At 38.9% G+C, this 17,117-nt stretch overlaps 1 protein-coding gene across 1 annotated transcript; it reads left to right on the top strand.

Moving 5' to 3' along the window:
- On the top strand, positions 1 to 7,572 carry LOC115820225 (tripartite motif-containing protein 35-like). Its single transcript, XM_030783710.1, has 7 exons — positions 1 to 399; positions 1,797 to 1,892; positions 2,161 to 2,391; positions 2,512 to 2,534; positions 2,616 to 2,734; positions 3,729 to 4,242; positions 7,563 to 7,572. Exons 1-7 carry the CDS (start codon positions 1 to 3, stop codon positions 7,570 to 7,572), a joined length of 1,392 nt encoding a protein of 463 aa, XP_030639570.1.
- The last annotated feature ends 9,545 nt before the right edge of the window (positions 7,573 to 17,117 follow it).

Genomic DNA, 17,117 nt, shown 5'->3' with positions numbered 1-17,117 from the left:
ATGGCTTCTCAGTCATCAGAAGAGGATTTCTCCTGTCCTGTGTGTTATGACGTCTTCAAGGATCCTGTTGTCCTGTCGTGTAGTCACAGTGTGTGTAAAGTCTGTCTGCAGAAGTTCTGGGCAGCCAGGCGTTTGAAAGAATGTCCAATCTGTCGGACACAGTCCCCCACATCCGAGCCTCCTCGTAACCTAGTGTTAAAGAACCTGTGTGAGGCTTTTTTACAAGGAAAAATACAGGGAACTTCGTCAGGGTCTGAGGAGTTCTGCAGTCTGCACAGTGAGAAACTCAAACACTTCTGTCTGGATGATAAACAGCCTGTGTGTTTGGTGTGTCGGGATTCAGAAAAACACACAAACCACAAATTTCGTCCGGTAGACGAAGCTGCTCATGATAGCAGGGTAAGATAAGGATTGTGGTTATTAAACACTGCAATAATATTTTAGTTTTAAAAGCGCAGAGAATTGTTCTCTGAAATATTGTTAAATTTCAGTGATTCTAAAAGTGGGAAAACAACATCTCCACATGTAGTGACTTGACCTCATGCTGTGTAGCTTTGGAATGAATGAAATGAAATGAAGTGAAAATGAAATGAACGCAGTCAGGTTACTATGCTGTGTCTGTGTTTAAAACTTTGTATTTGGGTTGGGCTCAGCTGTGACTTAATACACTGTATATGAATTATAGCAATTAATTGTAACAATATCAGTAAAATCGGGTCAATTCTTTTTTGACATTACACAGGACCGAGATACAGTGTGATAAGATACAGAGATAAGATACAGTGTGTGTGTGTGTGTGTGTGTGTGGCTCTGGATCTCTGATCTGTGTAGAACAGGTCATTTATCATGTCAGATCAGGGTTTACGTTAGCCGGCATGTGTGTAGTTCCCCGGCAGATGAAAATATCACGGCCAAAATGTCCGGTGGGAAACATGATGAATAAACAAATAAACTCATTAATAGCATATTAAATAGCCTAATATTGTGTGACCCATAAAATATGTTTCCAATACAACTTAAACAACTTAAATATAAACTTATATTATGCAAAAATTTGGTTTTCCCTCCGCTGTTACGACAACGAGAGATTCACCGTGTGTATGGTCATGCGAGTTCTGCAAGATCAAACGCTTATAGTGCGCAGTGCGCACTCCATAGCATCAACTCTGTGCTTCGGCTCACTCGACTCCGCGTATTAAATAGGACTACGAAATGTCAAAGCAGACAGCCCTCGGCCAGTTTTTTAAAAAATCAAGTGATGGTGCAAGTATATTATTTTAATTGTATTTTATTTTAGACTGAATTGCTTCATTTAGCCTATTTTCAAATTATTTAATTTGACGGTCTTGGAATGCAAAGGGACATAAATTTCATGTAGGCTAATACCTTTATCTAATGAACAATAGCAAGGTTATTTGTTTAATTTTTATCGTTGTAGTCTTTATGTTCAGTTTACAAAGGTTGCGAAGAGTTGCAAAGAGTTCATTCGTGCTGACTACTTTTCGTAAAATAGCCTACATCTGTTGGATCGAAGCGTTTGTGTTTTGTGTTTTATTGCTGTTTAAATGTAGGCTGTTATATGGGTATTTAAAACATATGTCCGGTAGTTATTCTATGTGGCCGGAATCCTGGAATATTAACGGACATATTGGCCGTTCAAAAAAACGTCTAGCGTGAACTCTGTGTCAGGTGACTAGGTAAACTACAGGGGTCATTACACACATCACACATTCCCACGCTACAGAATCCAACTGGAGACCAGAGACTCTGTCTAAAAAGCTACTTATTTATTTCAGGAGGAACTGAAGACTGCACTGAAGCCCTTACAGGAGAAACTGAAGATTTTTAAAAAGGCCAAACTGACCTGTGACAAAACAGCAGAACACATAAAGGTGAGAAAAAGCTACATTAACTGTATGTGAAACTATATACTGTAAAATTATGTAATGTTATATTTCATATTCTATATGATGCAGAATAATTATAACTTTTTACAAAATCAAGCTAACCTGAAATGAAACAACAGAAAACACCACAGGGACAATAGTGATCAATTCCAAAGCCCAGACACCAAAAAAAAAACAATGATTTTGAAATGTTTTCAGGATCATTAGTACAGAGCACAGTGATCATTAAATATTTTTACATTTCTCATTTCAGACTCAGACCAAAAACACTGAGAGGCAGATCAAGGAGGAGTTTGAGAAACTTCATCAGTTTCTGAGAGATGAAGAGATAGTCAGGATAATTGCACTGAGAGAGGAAGAGGAGCAGAAGAGCCGAATGATGAAGGAGAAGATTGAGGAGACGAGTAGAGGGATTTCCTCTCTCTCAGACACAATCAGAGTCATAGAAGAGAAGATCAAAGCTAAAGACATCACATTTCTGAAAGTAAGAGCATCTCTCTCTCTCTCTCTCTCTCTCTCTCTCTCTCCCCATAACTCCCCCTCCAATAAATTGCACACTATTAGTAAATAATTGATGATTAACATGTTTGATCTCCCCTCACAGAGCTTTGAGGCCACAAAGAAAAGGTAAGTAACCTGTCTCTTAACTCTCTTCTTTTTCTGTGATACACAACCCACAGCAGTACTGACTCCTGAATGTTATTGCAGAGCCCAGTGCACACTGCAGGATCCAGAGATGCTTTCAGGAGCACTGATTAATGTGGCAAAGCACCTGGGCAACCTAAAGTTCAGAGTGTGGGAGAGGATGCAGGACATTGTTCAATACAGTGAGTTTATGTAAAAAATAATTAATTACACACAAAAAATCCAAAGATTTGGTGAGCCATTCAGTGATGCATTTTGCACATGTATTTATGATCACTTTCTTACAGTTTTCATCAGGTACTGGTCTGAGTGTAATATTTAAAAGAAAAAAAAAACTCTTAAGAAAGACTACAGTTAATATGAGGCAGATAAAACGGTGAAATATTAGAGAGGAAGAGAGAGAGAGAGAGAGAGAGAGAGAGAGACTGCAATGTGACAGTGATTTCTCCCTGTCACATTTGTTCTGCTTTTCCTTATGTACTGTAAAATGTTTTTGAGATTCTGGGTTCTAGTGAATAAAACACAGGAATTTATGTGGCAGTGTGAATCACAACACACAGATCAAAACACAGGACAAATATAAAGACACCAGAAATTACTGCAAGTGTTTAAAACCCAAACACCACAGAGCTAATTTTTAAAATACAATCATATACAGTATGTGCAATACATATCAATATAGACACAAATCTGATATATGACTGAACAGGGTGGATTTAAACCCAGAGTGTAACATGGTGGATTAAGAGGAGAATCTCATAGTGTTAGACCAGATTAAACCAACTCTCAATACACAACTAAGACAACACACACAACTAATACAATACACCCACACCACTAATACAACCCACACACCAAAAACAACACACTAGCACAACTAAAACAACACACAGTAGTAATACAGCACACGGAACCAATACAGCACACACACACAAAGACACTCAAATGACTAATACAGAAATAGTAACAGTTCTCTTATAATAATAAGAGGAATAATACAACACACATAACTAATAAAACACACACACACACAACTTATCTGAGTGTAGTACTCTTTAACAGATTTTCTGAATACTGTGAGATTCAGCAATCAGTGAGGATAAATTGATACCAATATAAACATGTAAATATACTGTATATTCAATCTCTCCCTCTGTCTCTGTTCTTTCTCTTCAGCTCCTGTGATTCTGGACCCCAACACTGCAGCACCATGGCTCATCCTGTCTGAGGATCTGACCAGTGTGACAGACAGTGATGAGAAACAGCAGATTCCTTGTAATCCACAGAGATTTGATGAATATGCATGTGTGCTGGGCTCTGAGGGCATTAACTCAGGGACACACTGCTGGGATGTTGATGTTGGGGACAGCACAAACTGGGAATTGGGTGTGACCACAGAGTCAAACCGGAGGAAGGGATACACATTCTTTAACACTGGTGTCTGGTGTGTTCAGTTACGTGATGGTAATTACAGGTCATGGGCCCCAGGAGAGTCATCTACTCCACTGACAGTGAATAATAAACTCCAGAGGATCAGAGTGGAACTGGACTGGGACAGAGGAAAACTCTCATTCTCTGATCCTCTAAATAACACAAACCTTCACACCTTCACACACACTTTTACTGAGAGAATGTTTCCATTCCTCTATAATCACTGTAAACTGTCTCCTCTGATGATCCTACCAGTGAAGTGTTGTTTGACAGAGAAGCAGGACACGTAGATCTGATGCTGTCTCTGTTTAAAGTGAAATGTTTCCACTAGAGCCCGACCGATAAATCACCGTGCAGATATTATCGGCAGATGTGAGCTAATTGCAGGAAAATCGGTATCGGCATTTATAACAGCCGACAAATGACAGTTAAAGAGATTGAAGATAGTATCTTCTTTTGTACAATATGTACCTAGATTAATGACGTGCTACAACTCAAAGTTGGTGTTATTTGGTGTTCTGGAGGCAAATATGTTGACTGTCTTGCAGGAAGGCATACTTCACACACTCTGAGACTGCACTGACAAACTCAGTCTGCATGTGTTATGGACCAGTGACAATCAAGCATACTTCAGTATCCAATAGGGATATTTGTTACCGTCTCATATTTATAATTTTGCTGTTGAACAAGTCTTGCTGATATATTCTATGCAAATATTATGGATGGATCCTTCAAGCATGTTATAATATGATGAATCCTTCAGCAAATTCCCTGAACTTCCTTGGTTGATCCTTCACCCATGTTATGCTGTGTTATATAATACCAGTGAGTTCAACTGGGTCTTTAACACAGAGTTTATTCTGAGTGTATCCACCAAAAACTACCTCTCGCCTCGCCCCCTGACTCCGCCTCCAATGGCGTCATGTCACTTTTAACACATACTGTAACATATCATTACATGACATCTCCCCTTTCTAGAATCAATGGGCAGACTGCCGTTGATTCGTCAGACCTTGGAGGATTATTCCGCCACTTTTGCTAGAAGGTCTGTCCCTGTCTAAACACCAACAAGCACTTATTTTAAACCAAACTTTTCACAGTGTAAACATAACACGTAACTCTTACCATATGTAAACTCTGCTGTTAACACGTTCTACCATTTTCAATTCTTAACGCCGGGCGCCGGCCACCCTTCCTTACACAGCTGCATCAGGCGTGGGCGCACACACTGTCCCTCTTCAGCTACTCTCTCAGCTCATCCAGGAAATCGTTTTCCTCTGGTGCTGCGCTGCTCTTTATAAGAGCCCGTGACAGTGTGTCAAGCTGTCCACAGACACTTCCCTGGGACACGAGTGATAAAGTAGGAGTAGCACATCAGCCACGCGTGGAACTGCCGAATCCGTGGGGGGGGGGATCCAATGCTTGATACCCCAAGAGACTCAGCAGCAGCTTGTGCTTACCAGTGAAGAAGTTGCAGAAACCTCTCACAGGCCCAGGTCAGTCCCAATGTCTTTCTTTTCCACCTGCATGTATCTCTGCTCTGTCTGTGAGAGAGACTGTGACACGTAGGCTGCTGGTCTCTGCTGATCCTCCCACTTCTGGAGAAGAACCCCTCCCAGGCTATAGGAAGAGGCATCCGCTGAGACTTTGACCTCTCTGTTTGGGTCACGCGTAGCTAACACAGATGGGCTTGTCAGCGTGTCCTTTGGACTCTGGAAATCTCTGGCGTGCTCGATGCCTCACACCCAACAGCTCTTCTTTGAGAGGAGGTCTCGCCGAGGTTTGTCTTTCTCAGCTAACTGCGGGATGAACGTATCCAGCTGGTTGACAAAGCTTCTCGGCCCACCCACATTGGTTGGCTCACCCATCTTCATTATAGCCTCTGTCTTGTAGACATTTAGCGCGATGCCTGCCTTCTGGATCCTCTCCAGCACAGCGTGCAGTCAGGTGTCATGCTCCTCCTGCTAACCCTAACCCTAACCCTAACCCAACCCCACACCAGCACATCATCCATCGCAAGTCCTCATTACAGACAGTCATGTAGTATTAGATGCATTCAGGAGCAGCATTTACTCTAGGTCATCGTATCAGTTCACTGCATTATTTATCAAAACTTTAATATATTTTGTTGTATTTTTATTCAAAGTGCTATTAATGACAATAAAAACAAGTTTATTTTTAAACCGCATTATGTCATGTTATCTTGGTGAGGACTCTTAAATAACTACACATAACACATGTTTGGGAAAATTTTTGTTTATGTTATGTGTTTGCAAAAAAAGAAAAAAAAAAAAAAAGAAAAAGAATATTTGTTGGTATATCGTTGTCAGATTTTTAGATACTGAAATATTGAAATCACTATCGGTCGTAAAAATCCTGTGCCGGTCGGGCTTTAGTTTCGACAGTTCCAGTCTCACTCCTTCATGTTATTTCCGAAAGTACATCAATCGGACATTTTCTAAAATCTGAACTAAAGCTCATTAGCTTGTTTGCCTCAAGGATATTTCAACAGCACATATCTCCTATAACATTAGAAGACAGTGTCAGTTGAGGATAAGTTTAATAAAGTTGAATAAATTTGAACACGTTATATGGAGTATATTATGGAGGTTTAACGCAGCTGATAGTACAGGAGTCTTACATTTTGGATCTATTTTCAGTATTGTTTTGGAGGGATTTGTTTGTGAATTTTTTAAAAAAAATGTCCCTTGTCAGAGAAAATGTGAGAGTCTAGTTGGACGTACAAAACCAGGATCTTTTATTGAGAGCAGTCATATCATATCAGGAACCCAGTCAGGGCCCAGGAAACACTGACAGACAGGAATACACCAGACAGGACTGAAAGACAGGTTCGCAAGTAAACACAAGGACCAGGGATCAAGGCTCTGAGACAGAGGGACAGACAGGAATACACCAGACAGGACTGACAGACAGGTTTACAGATAAACACAAGGATCGGGGATCAAGGCTCTGAAACAGAGAGAGACAGACAGGTTATTTTCAGACTCAATGTTTCAGAGGAACAGAGCTCAGTCTCAACTTAACCTAGGACTTCACAAAAAGACACTGAAAACACAGGGGTATTTATATACACAGAAAACCAGACTTGATTAACAGAAAGCAGGTGAAAACTATTAATGATTAAATTATTGAGGTGATCAGAATGGCAGAACCAGAGAGGAGAGGAGATGAGATTTTTACAGTACCTTTGTACAGTACAGAACCATTTGTTGTGTTCTGTTCTGTTCTCTGTTCTGCTCGTGTAATTTGTTCTATAGTTCAGTTCTGTTCTCTTCTCTTCTATTCTCCTCTCAATCTGAAACAGTCTCATATGATGAGGATGAGTGTAGCAGCTTACAAACCTTTTCCATGCTGTAAAAGAATGATGTTAGGGAGATATTTTCTCTTGAAATGTTTATTTTTAGACCAATGTATATAGCAGCAAAGGAGGTATGTGTTGTGATACTATTGCTTTTTGTTGTCTGCTTTGCTTTGCTTTCTTTGTTTGTTTGTTTTTTGGCAGACTATAGTGTCCATCGCTCTTTCCAAAACAAACAAACAAACAAAAATATGGAAAAGGTATAACTGATCTGTGTCAGTGTTGAGGAATCAGATTGTAATTCAGTTGGAATTTTCATACAGTAGACTAAAATATGAACTGAATTATGTCTTGATAATTAAAGATAGTGTGTGGATGTGTGAGATGTCAAAGAATGAGTCAGTGCTGTAACTGAAGGTGGTGAGTCACAGATCAAGGGTTTAATTTGACTCATATACAATGCACGTGGAGAGCTACAAGAAAGAGTTTGTTTTGTTCTTTAGTTTATTTGGGGGGAGGAATATTGATCAGATTAGAGCACTGGCCTGGTAAACCAGTGGTTCCCAGTTCAGCCTTGACTTGGTTCTTGATATTTCATAATACTTCATAGGCAAACATTGGTTCTCCTGAAACCAAAATCTGTGACTGTGTGTCTGCAATATCCCAGAGCCTTGAAAACCAGATCAAATGCACTGAAGGACCATAATCCACAAACAACTGAACAAACTTTTCCAGATTCAAGTCCCACTATGTGTGTAATATGACTGATTAAGTCAAAGAGAGAAAGAACCTGAAGCTACTGAAACCTAAGAGAAGATTTAGGAGAAAGAGAAGTGTTCAGAGCTTTCTAGATACATTAGTGTCTTCAGCCAGTGGTGGAGTAGTACAGTGTTCTCCTATTGGGTTTCTTCTCCACATTCTATGAGTACAGTTCATATGTGTGATCTGTGAATGGATAAAGTGGGTCAGATTTACCAGTTATGTCGCTGACCCTCCCCACAGTGAATAAGAAACTCCAGAGAGAGCAACTGGACTGGGACAGAAGAGAAGTCTAATCCTCTGACCTGCTTAAAACAAATAAGACACATACACTCACACACACCCACAAACACACACACGCTGCTTCCATTCTTCTGTGATGAAACTCTAGCTCTAATGTATTTAGGTGGACTCTGTTTTATGTAAAATGATAGCAGTCATTTTTGGTGAGACAATACAAAACATAATAGAGAATTATTTTCATAGCATATGTCTAAAGTGTTTGTTATATCATATAGTACATATATCGTATAGCGCACACATTTATAGAGCTGAAAGATATTTTGCCTGAATCTAATACCACTTCAATGTACATCAGACATTTTAACTGATCTGTTCCTTTGCTCTTTTTTCTCTCTTGTTCTATTAAAATGACCATTTCTATTTTATCAAAAGAGCTTCCTTCCCTTACCTTCACCTTTGAACACCACAAGGAAAGTGAAACAGCCAGTCAGATTCAGTCTCTAACTAAACTCCACCCTCATCCACATTCGGGAACAACAGACAGAAGGGACTAGAGTGCAGTCGGTTTAGCTCTTCATAAATCTGACTACAGTTGAGTTTTTACACAACATCAAACACAACAGGTGAGTGACAAATGATGTTTAGTATGTCCAAAATAAGTGAAATCAGTTATTTAATGTTTTAATAGGTCTGTAGAGTGAATGAAGACCAGAATTTTGTGACTCTGTTTGTTTGTACTCTAAACAGAAAGTGAAAGTTAATCTGATTTTGAAAGAGCCATTGAAGGGGAGGAGCTCTCAGAAAATTGCATTTAAAGCTGTAGTATCAGTGGAGGATTTGACCTGTCCTGTGTGCTGTGACATTTTCAGTGATCCTGTTTTCCTGTCATGTAGTCACAGTGTGTGTAAAGTCTGTCTGCAGCAGTTCTGGAATACAAAAGGATCACAGGAGTGTCCTGTCTGTAGGAGAAGATCATCAAAAGATCAGCCTCCTAAAAACCTGGCTCTAAAGAACATGTCTGAGACTTTCTCACCGGAGAGAGGTCAGAGATCTTCATCAGGCTCTGAGGAGTTCTGCATTCTGGACAATGAGGAACTCAAACTGGAGGATAAACAGCCTGTTGTGTGTGAGGATTCAGAAAAACACACAAACCATGAATTGTGTCCAGTAGATGAAGCAGCATTTCATGGAAAGGTAACAAAAATAGCAAAGTACATATTTTGAGAAAAATCAGTAGTTCATTATAATATTGGGTTTAATTAAATTTTAATTTAATTAAATTAAATCTGTCCAGTGGATAAAGCTGCACATGATGATACTTTTTTTGTGTGAAATACATTGAAAAAAAAAAAAAAAAAAAAAAAAGAAAGAAATGATATCCATATTAAACGACATGACAAAACTGGGAAAATAACATCTGCATATACAGAAAATCAATATATAGTTTTAAAATTTGCTTTAAAAGTTGTGGAACAATGAGATCAATACACACAGGGTGTTATGTTGTACTGCTATTTAAAACTGTATTTGGGTTGAAGTTAGATATGGCCTAACTCATATTATATAAAATCAGTAGTATTAACAATTAGAGCTAAGAGTTGACAGAATCAAGTCAGTCTAGTTTAGAAATTATATAAGAGTGAATTGCAAGATACCATGTTTGTGTGTGTGTGTGTGTGTGTGTGATGTCATATGACTGTTTAATTTACAGAAATCTGATCATATCACACATAAACACTCGACAGAATCCAACTGGAAACCAAAGACTTCCTCTGAAAATCTACTTATTTATTTCAGGGGGAACTGAAGACTACATTGAAGTCCTTACAGGAGAAACTGGAGAGCTTTAAAAAAGTCAAACGGACCTGTGATGAAAAAGCAGAACACATTAAGGTGAGATCTTGCAGTTTCATACAAAATGATAATTCACTAAAAAGCAACCTAACCTAATCAGAACACACCACAGTAACAATATTAATAAATTCAAACACTCTAACAATTTTACAATGTTTTAATTTTTCTCATTTCAGACTCAGTTTAAACACACAGAGACACAGATTAGGGAGGAGTTTGAGAAACTTTTCCACTTTCTACAAGATGAAGAGACAGTCAGGATAACTGCACTGAGAGAGGAAGAGGAGAAGAAGAGTCAGATGATGAAGGAGAAGATTGAGGAGATGAGTAGAGAGATCTCCTCTCTCTCAGACACAATCAGAGCCATAGAAGAGGAGATAAAAGCTGAAGACAATCGGCCCATAAAGGTAAGAACCTAAGCAGGACTCACGCTTTCACTATCTCTGTCTTTTATTATTCTCTCTCTCTCTCTCTCTCTCTCTCTCTCTCTCTGTCTGTCTCTCTCTCTGATAAATCATAATCATTCCGTTGATACCTGATTACCTGATAATCAACACTTTTATGTATTTATAATCTCTTTTCACAGAACTTTGAGGCCACAGAGAAAAGGTAAGTAACCTGTCTCTTAACCTGTCTTCTTTTTCTGTGATACAAATCTCACAGCAGCACTGACTCCTGAATGTTATTGCAGAGCCCAGTGCACACTGCAGGATCCAGAGATGCCTTCAGAGGAACTGATCAATGTGGCAAAGCACCTGGACAACCTGAAGTTCAGAGTGTGGGAGAAGATGCAGCAGATTGTTCAATACAGTGAGTTTATGCAAGAGTTATTTAGACAAAAAAAGGAAAAAAAAATTAAAAGATTTCGTATGTCATTCAGTAATGCACTTTGCTCATGTATTCATGATCACTTTCTTACAGTTTTCATCAGATACTGGTCTGAATGCAAGATAAAAGACTTGAAACATTTGAGCTAATAATTGAGAGAGAGAGAGAGAGTGAGAGAGAGAGAGAGAGTGAGAGAGCGAGTGAGAGAGTGAGAGAGAGTGAGAGAGAGAGAGAGAGAGAGAGAGAGAGAGAGAGAGAGTGAGAGTGAGTGAGAGAGAGAGAGAGAGAGAGAGTGAGAGTGAGTGAGAGAGAGAGAGAGAGAGAGAGAAAGAGAGAGAGTGAGAGTGAGAGAGAGTGAGAGAGCGAGAGAGAGTGGAAAGGGAGGATTTCTCCCTGTCACATTTGTTCTGTTTTTCCTATTTTACCGTAAAATATTTTTGAGATTCTACGTTCTAGTGAATAAAACACAGGAATTTATGTGGCAGTGTGAATCACAACACACAGATCAAAACACAGGACAAATATAAAGACACGAGAAATTACTGCAAGTGTTTAAAACCCAAACACCACACAGCTCATCACAGCTCACATAAAATCAAATACAGTAAATGAAATACAAAACGTTTTAGACACCAATGTAACTGAACAGATGTGGATTTAAACCCGGAGTGTAACAGGGTGGAATAAGAGGAGAATCTCTGAGTGCTAGACAAGATTAAACCAACTCTCAACACACAACTAAAACAACACACACAGTGAAAGTAACACACAAAACTAATACAAAAGAAATCACTCAAATAGATAAAACAACACAGAGCAATAATTCAACACATATAACCAACACACACACACAGAACCACTACAACACAAACAACTGAAATAACACACACAAGTTATTTAAGTGTACTATTGTTTAACACATTGTCTGAGTGAGAATCTCAGTAGATAAATACTAACAATATAAACATGTAAACATACTGAATATTCAGTCTCTCCCTCTGAATATTCAATCTCTTCCTTTGATTTTTTTCCCCAGTATAACTAAATGTTTATTTTTCTGAAGGAGATAAGCTAAAATACTGCACCATTGTCTTTGGAATTACTCGAAAAGTCCGTGAGGAATTCAAGAGACAACTCCAGAGGAAAACACAATGTCTGTCTGAGGTCTCTTCACCAGAAGAGTGTGATTTCATTCTGGCTTTCTGTCCAGTTGAGTCTTTGCCTGGAAGAGACATTGAAGCAGCACTGGGGAAAATTACTGGTAAATTTTCACACTCTCCCCACAGTAAATGAGAGCCTTGTATTCTGCTATATTAATATTCTCTGTTATCAGGATTGTTTTAAGAGCCACTGGTATAACTAAGTGGTGGAGATTACAGTACAGTGTTTTCAATTATGAAAGGAATGTTTCTACACTAAAAGGAACAATATTTAGCCTTGGAAAAATTTCCTTTGACTCTAAAACGAGTTTCTTTATTTTTAACAGCTAATAAACCTGTTATTCTAGTGGCGTTACATCACACTTTTAATCCAGAGGAAACTGTACCAGACAGTGGCAGATGTGTGAACCAGAGAAATGTGTTCACTGTTGTTGACTGTCTTTTCCATGAGGACGGTGGCTTACTGACATGTCAAAAGAACAGTGACACTGTCAATCACTGTGTGCAACAGGTTTGGAAAATGAAATAGTACAGACTGAAAACTAAAATAAGCTAAATTATGATTTGAACTGAAATTATTTGAAATGATTTTAGTCAATTCATGGCTCTTTTGATACAACACTTTGAAGGCTGACTGAGAAATGTTCCTTGCAGTTGTGTGAAAAATTCCCCAGTCTTAAGATGGAGGATAAGAAAGAGAAGGATGTGAGAGTTCCTGAGAATTCAGCAGCTACAGAAACGTGAGTAAAAAAAAAAAGTAATAATAATAATGATAATGCAATGCTAGCATTATAGTCTAGAGACTTTTTCACTGGGAAAACAAACTGTCAGTACCTTATCCCTACCTTGTATTCCAAATCAAAAATTAATTTCAAGCTTCACCACTGAAAGACCAGTGGAATCTAACCCTTTCACAAAGATATTTTACACAGACAATTACTGGCAAAAGGGATTTGCTCTCCATGCTAAGGTTAGTGTGTTGCATGTTTAAGATTAAGAAAGCTGTCTGATAGTGTACCAGCTCAGTAGCATCATTACTCTTGTATCTGGATCTACAGCATTTTTCGCTGGCAACACTAAACTGGAAATGTCTGCCAAAGATCAGTTGCCTCTTTTCCCAAAGAATTTCCCAAATTTGGTTTGTTTGTCTCAGAAAAAATTACTAGCAGAACACTATTTGTTGCAATTTGTTCCCTCATTTATTATCTTAACACTTTTTTGTTTGTTTGTTTGTTTTGTTAATTATTTTTAATTGACTCAGTTTTCTACAAAGACAAAGAGCAATGCTTTGGGAATGGAAGAAAGGGGGGATGGGGGCACGAGGGTGGGCACATACAACTAACATACAGCAAGTGATCAGTCTTACACATTACATTTGGCTTAGATTGACATACAAAAATAATTCATTAAATCTTCAATAAAAACTGTAGCAGCTGACCAATTATTGATTGTTCGAGACGTTGCCTCAGGAAATCTGGCTGTAGCACCTAAGACGCAGGAATGCCAGACATATGAGAAGTGAATATTTGGTTTTAAACCTTTAAAAATGGTCTTTTTGGAGGCGGTCAGTGGTGTCATTAACACCTTTTTTGCTGTAAACTGAGCATTGTATCAGTCATCTGCTAAGAGAAGTAAACCTGGACATAAAGGCATATCGGTCATTAAAAATTCAGAAAGACCTTTTATTACAGAATTCCAGAACCTCATGATGAGTGGGCATTCCCAAAATATATGCATATAATCTCCAGAATCACCTGTACTGCTTGGATTACAAGTTTTGTCCTTAGTAAGTAAGGAAGTTCTGCAAGGTGTTATGTAGACTATATGAGGAAAAAAAGGTGTATTAACTGATGAGCCAGCCTTTTTGATGAAATGAAAATATTATTCCAAATACTTCCCCGGTCAAGTTCAACACTAATCTCCCCACACCATTCAGAGCATGGGCATTTTCATATAGACTAAAGACTGTACATGAGTTTTTTTTTTTAACTCTCCTGGCATCAATTTTATGCAAAAAGCAACTGACATTGTCTGAGGCAAAATGGCCCCTGATGAAGCCAGTCTGGTCCTCATGTGTCAAGTCTGATAGATATATGTCCAGTCTGTCAGAAAGAGCTTTTGCATTTATCTCAAAGTCAGAATTTAACAATGATAAAGGTCTGTAGCTCCCACAATCCAACAGATCTTTCCCAGTCTTTAACAGTAATGAAATCAGTGCTGCTCTTTGATCTCCATGAAAGTAACCAACACCAAGTGAGCATTGAACAGAATTAAGCAACAAAGATCCAACCAAGTCCCAGATCTCTAGAAGTAGCTCTGGGGGTAGCCCATCTGTTAGATATCGGGTGATTATCTAAGTTAATACAAAAGGGGTCAGAGACCTAAACTTCAGGTGACTTCTCCATTTACTGAAAACTCAACTCAATCAGTTACACAGGAAAAATAGCGCAACGAGGCGCCCTCGTGTGGTAGCCCAACAGGGTGGAACTTAAGATTAAGGTGACACAACATATCACATCTCCTCCCTCCTTATTCAACAGAGCCCCCCTTTTTTAATTGCATCCCAAGACAACTAATTTTGATAATCCCACTTCAAGAACAAGAATACATATCCAGTCAAAGTATGGGCCATAGGTTCAAATGGTCTGGTCCCCACCACTCGTGAGGGGAATAACGACGGGTATTGCAATTCATGGGGGATTGTGTAGCCACTGGCCCTGTAGCAACGGGGGGTCGGTGGCCCCATGTCCAGACTCCCGTCGTCCTGGAAGGCGGCCGGGATTGTTTTCGGGTAGAGCATGACCTCTGAGACGTACCCTGGGTTCAGGATGTCTTCCCCTGGAGACTCTTTCTGACTGGTGAATGTTGTTAACTCAGTGGCTGAATCTTTACTTGTAAGCAGCTGGTCTGTGTGGTGCCGCCACATGTCTTCCTCCCCTGTGTGACTTAGTCTGATACAACACCCACAGCAGCACTGACTCCTGACTGTTATTCCAGAACCCAGCGCACACCACAGGATCTAGAGATAACTTCAGGAGCACAGATCAATGTGACCAAAGGACCTGGGCAACCTGAAGTTCAGAGTCTGGGAGAAGATGCAGGACAATGTTCAATACAGTGAGTTTATGTGAGAGATAATTAGACAAAAAAAATCAGAGGATTTGATTTTGATGAGTCATTCAGTAATACATTTTCCTCATGTATTTATTATTACTTTCTTACAGTTTTCATCAGATTCTGATGTGAATATAGGATAAGAAAGATTCCTAAGAAACACTGGAGTTAATATGAGTCAGAGAAAATTGTGCAATATCGGAGGGAGGGAGAGAGAGGGAGAGAGAGTTGAAGAAGAGTGTCATGTGACTGGGAGAAACCACTGTGTTTCTTGTGTTTTTCCTTTTTTTAATGTTTCTTTTTAAGATTGTCAGGAATAAAAGACAGGAATTTATGTGGCAGTGTGAAACACAACACAGAGAACAAAACACAAGACAAATGTAAGAAAACAAACTTACTACAGGTGTTTAAAAACAGCACACAGCTAACTTAAGATAAATTAAGATACAGTAACTGATATACATATCATTATATACACAAATGTCACTTGTGACGGAACACAGTGCATGCCGTCCGTTCTGCTCAGAACATTGCTTTATCCAAGGAATTCAAAGCACATACTGCATTATTGTCACTCCTTTATCTATTAGCATGCAGTATCGGCACTGATTAGTTGTTTGGTATGTGATCACTTTAAAAAGGCTATTGCAATGCAGTATAAAACACACACACACACACACACACACACACACACACACACACACAATGAAGGACTTCCTTAGAAGTTAATAACTGTATTTTGTAACATTCACTCATCTTTTTAATATATTCAGCGGACACCAATCTAATCAAGTTAAGCTCCCTTAGCAACAAAGAATCAAGATTCAAGATTCACTTTATTGTCCCACATTGTAGGACATTTGGTTTGGTCTTCCCTCCATGCCGCATCCATAGAGAAAAACATTCCACAAACATAAAAGACAGGGTAAGACAGCTACAGGGACCAAGAAACACATCTAAGAACATAATAATGAAATCAGTGCTGCCCTTTGATATCAATGAAAGTAACCAACACCAAGTGAATACTGAATAGAATTAAGCAAACAAAGGTGAAACCAAGTCCCAGATTTCTAGAAGTAGCTCTGGTGGCATCCCATCTATTAGAACACAGTGGATTTAATCCAGGAGTATGACAGAGTGGAACAAGAGGAGAATGTTAGAGTCTTAGAGCTGATTAAACCAACTCTGGAAACAACTAATATAGCACACACAAGTAATACAACACAAACACACACACGCACACACACACACACACACACACAACTAATACAATAAATATAATGAAGAGCCATAATACAACATATATAGTTAATACAACACACTCACACAACCAATACAACACACACAACTGAAATAACACACACACTCAACTAATAAAACACACACAAAACTTTTCTAAGTGTAGTATTCTTTAACACATCGTCCAAAGACTGTGAATCTCAGTGAAGACAAATTAATAACAATATAAACATGTAAACATACTGAATGTTAAATCCCTCCCTCTGTTTTTTTCCCTTTAATATAACTGAATGTTTGTTTTTCTGAAGGGAGTAAGCCCACAGGAGCATAATATAACCAAGTGTTTATTTTCTCTGAAAGAGAGAAGTTAAAATACTGCACCATTGTCTGTGGAAATACTCTAAATGCCCATGAGGAATTCAAGGGAAAACTCCAGAGGGAAACACAACGTCTGTCTGAGGTCCAGTCACTGGAAGAGTGTGATTTCATTCTGGCTTTCTGTCCAGTTGTGTCTCGAGCTGGAACAGACATTGAAGCAGCACTGGGGAAAATTCCTGGTAAATTTTCACACTCTCCCCACACAGATTGAAGGAGTCAGATTTTACATCCAGATGGTAC

This window comes from Chanos chanos, chromosome 9 (assembly GCF_902362185.1).
Source record: "Chanos chanos chromosome 9, fChaCha1.1, whole genome shotgun sequence".
Classification (NCBI taxonomy): Eukaryota; Metazoa; Chordata; class Actinopteri; order Gonorynchiformes; family Chanidae; genus Chanos; species Chanos chanos.
The sequence above is the reverse complement of the archived record's forward strand: the minus strand, read 5'-3'. Positions and strand labels throughout refer to the sequence as shown.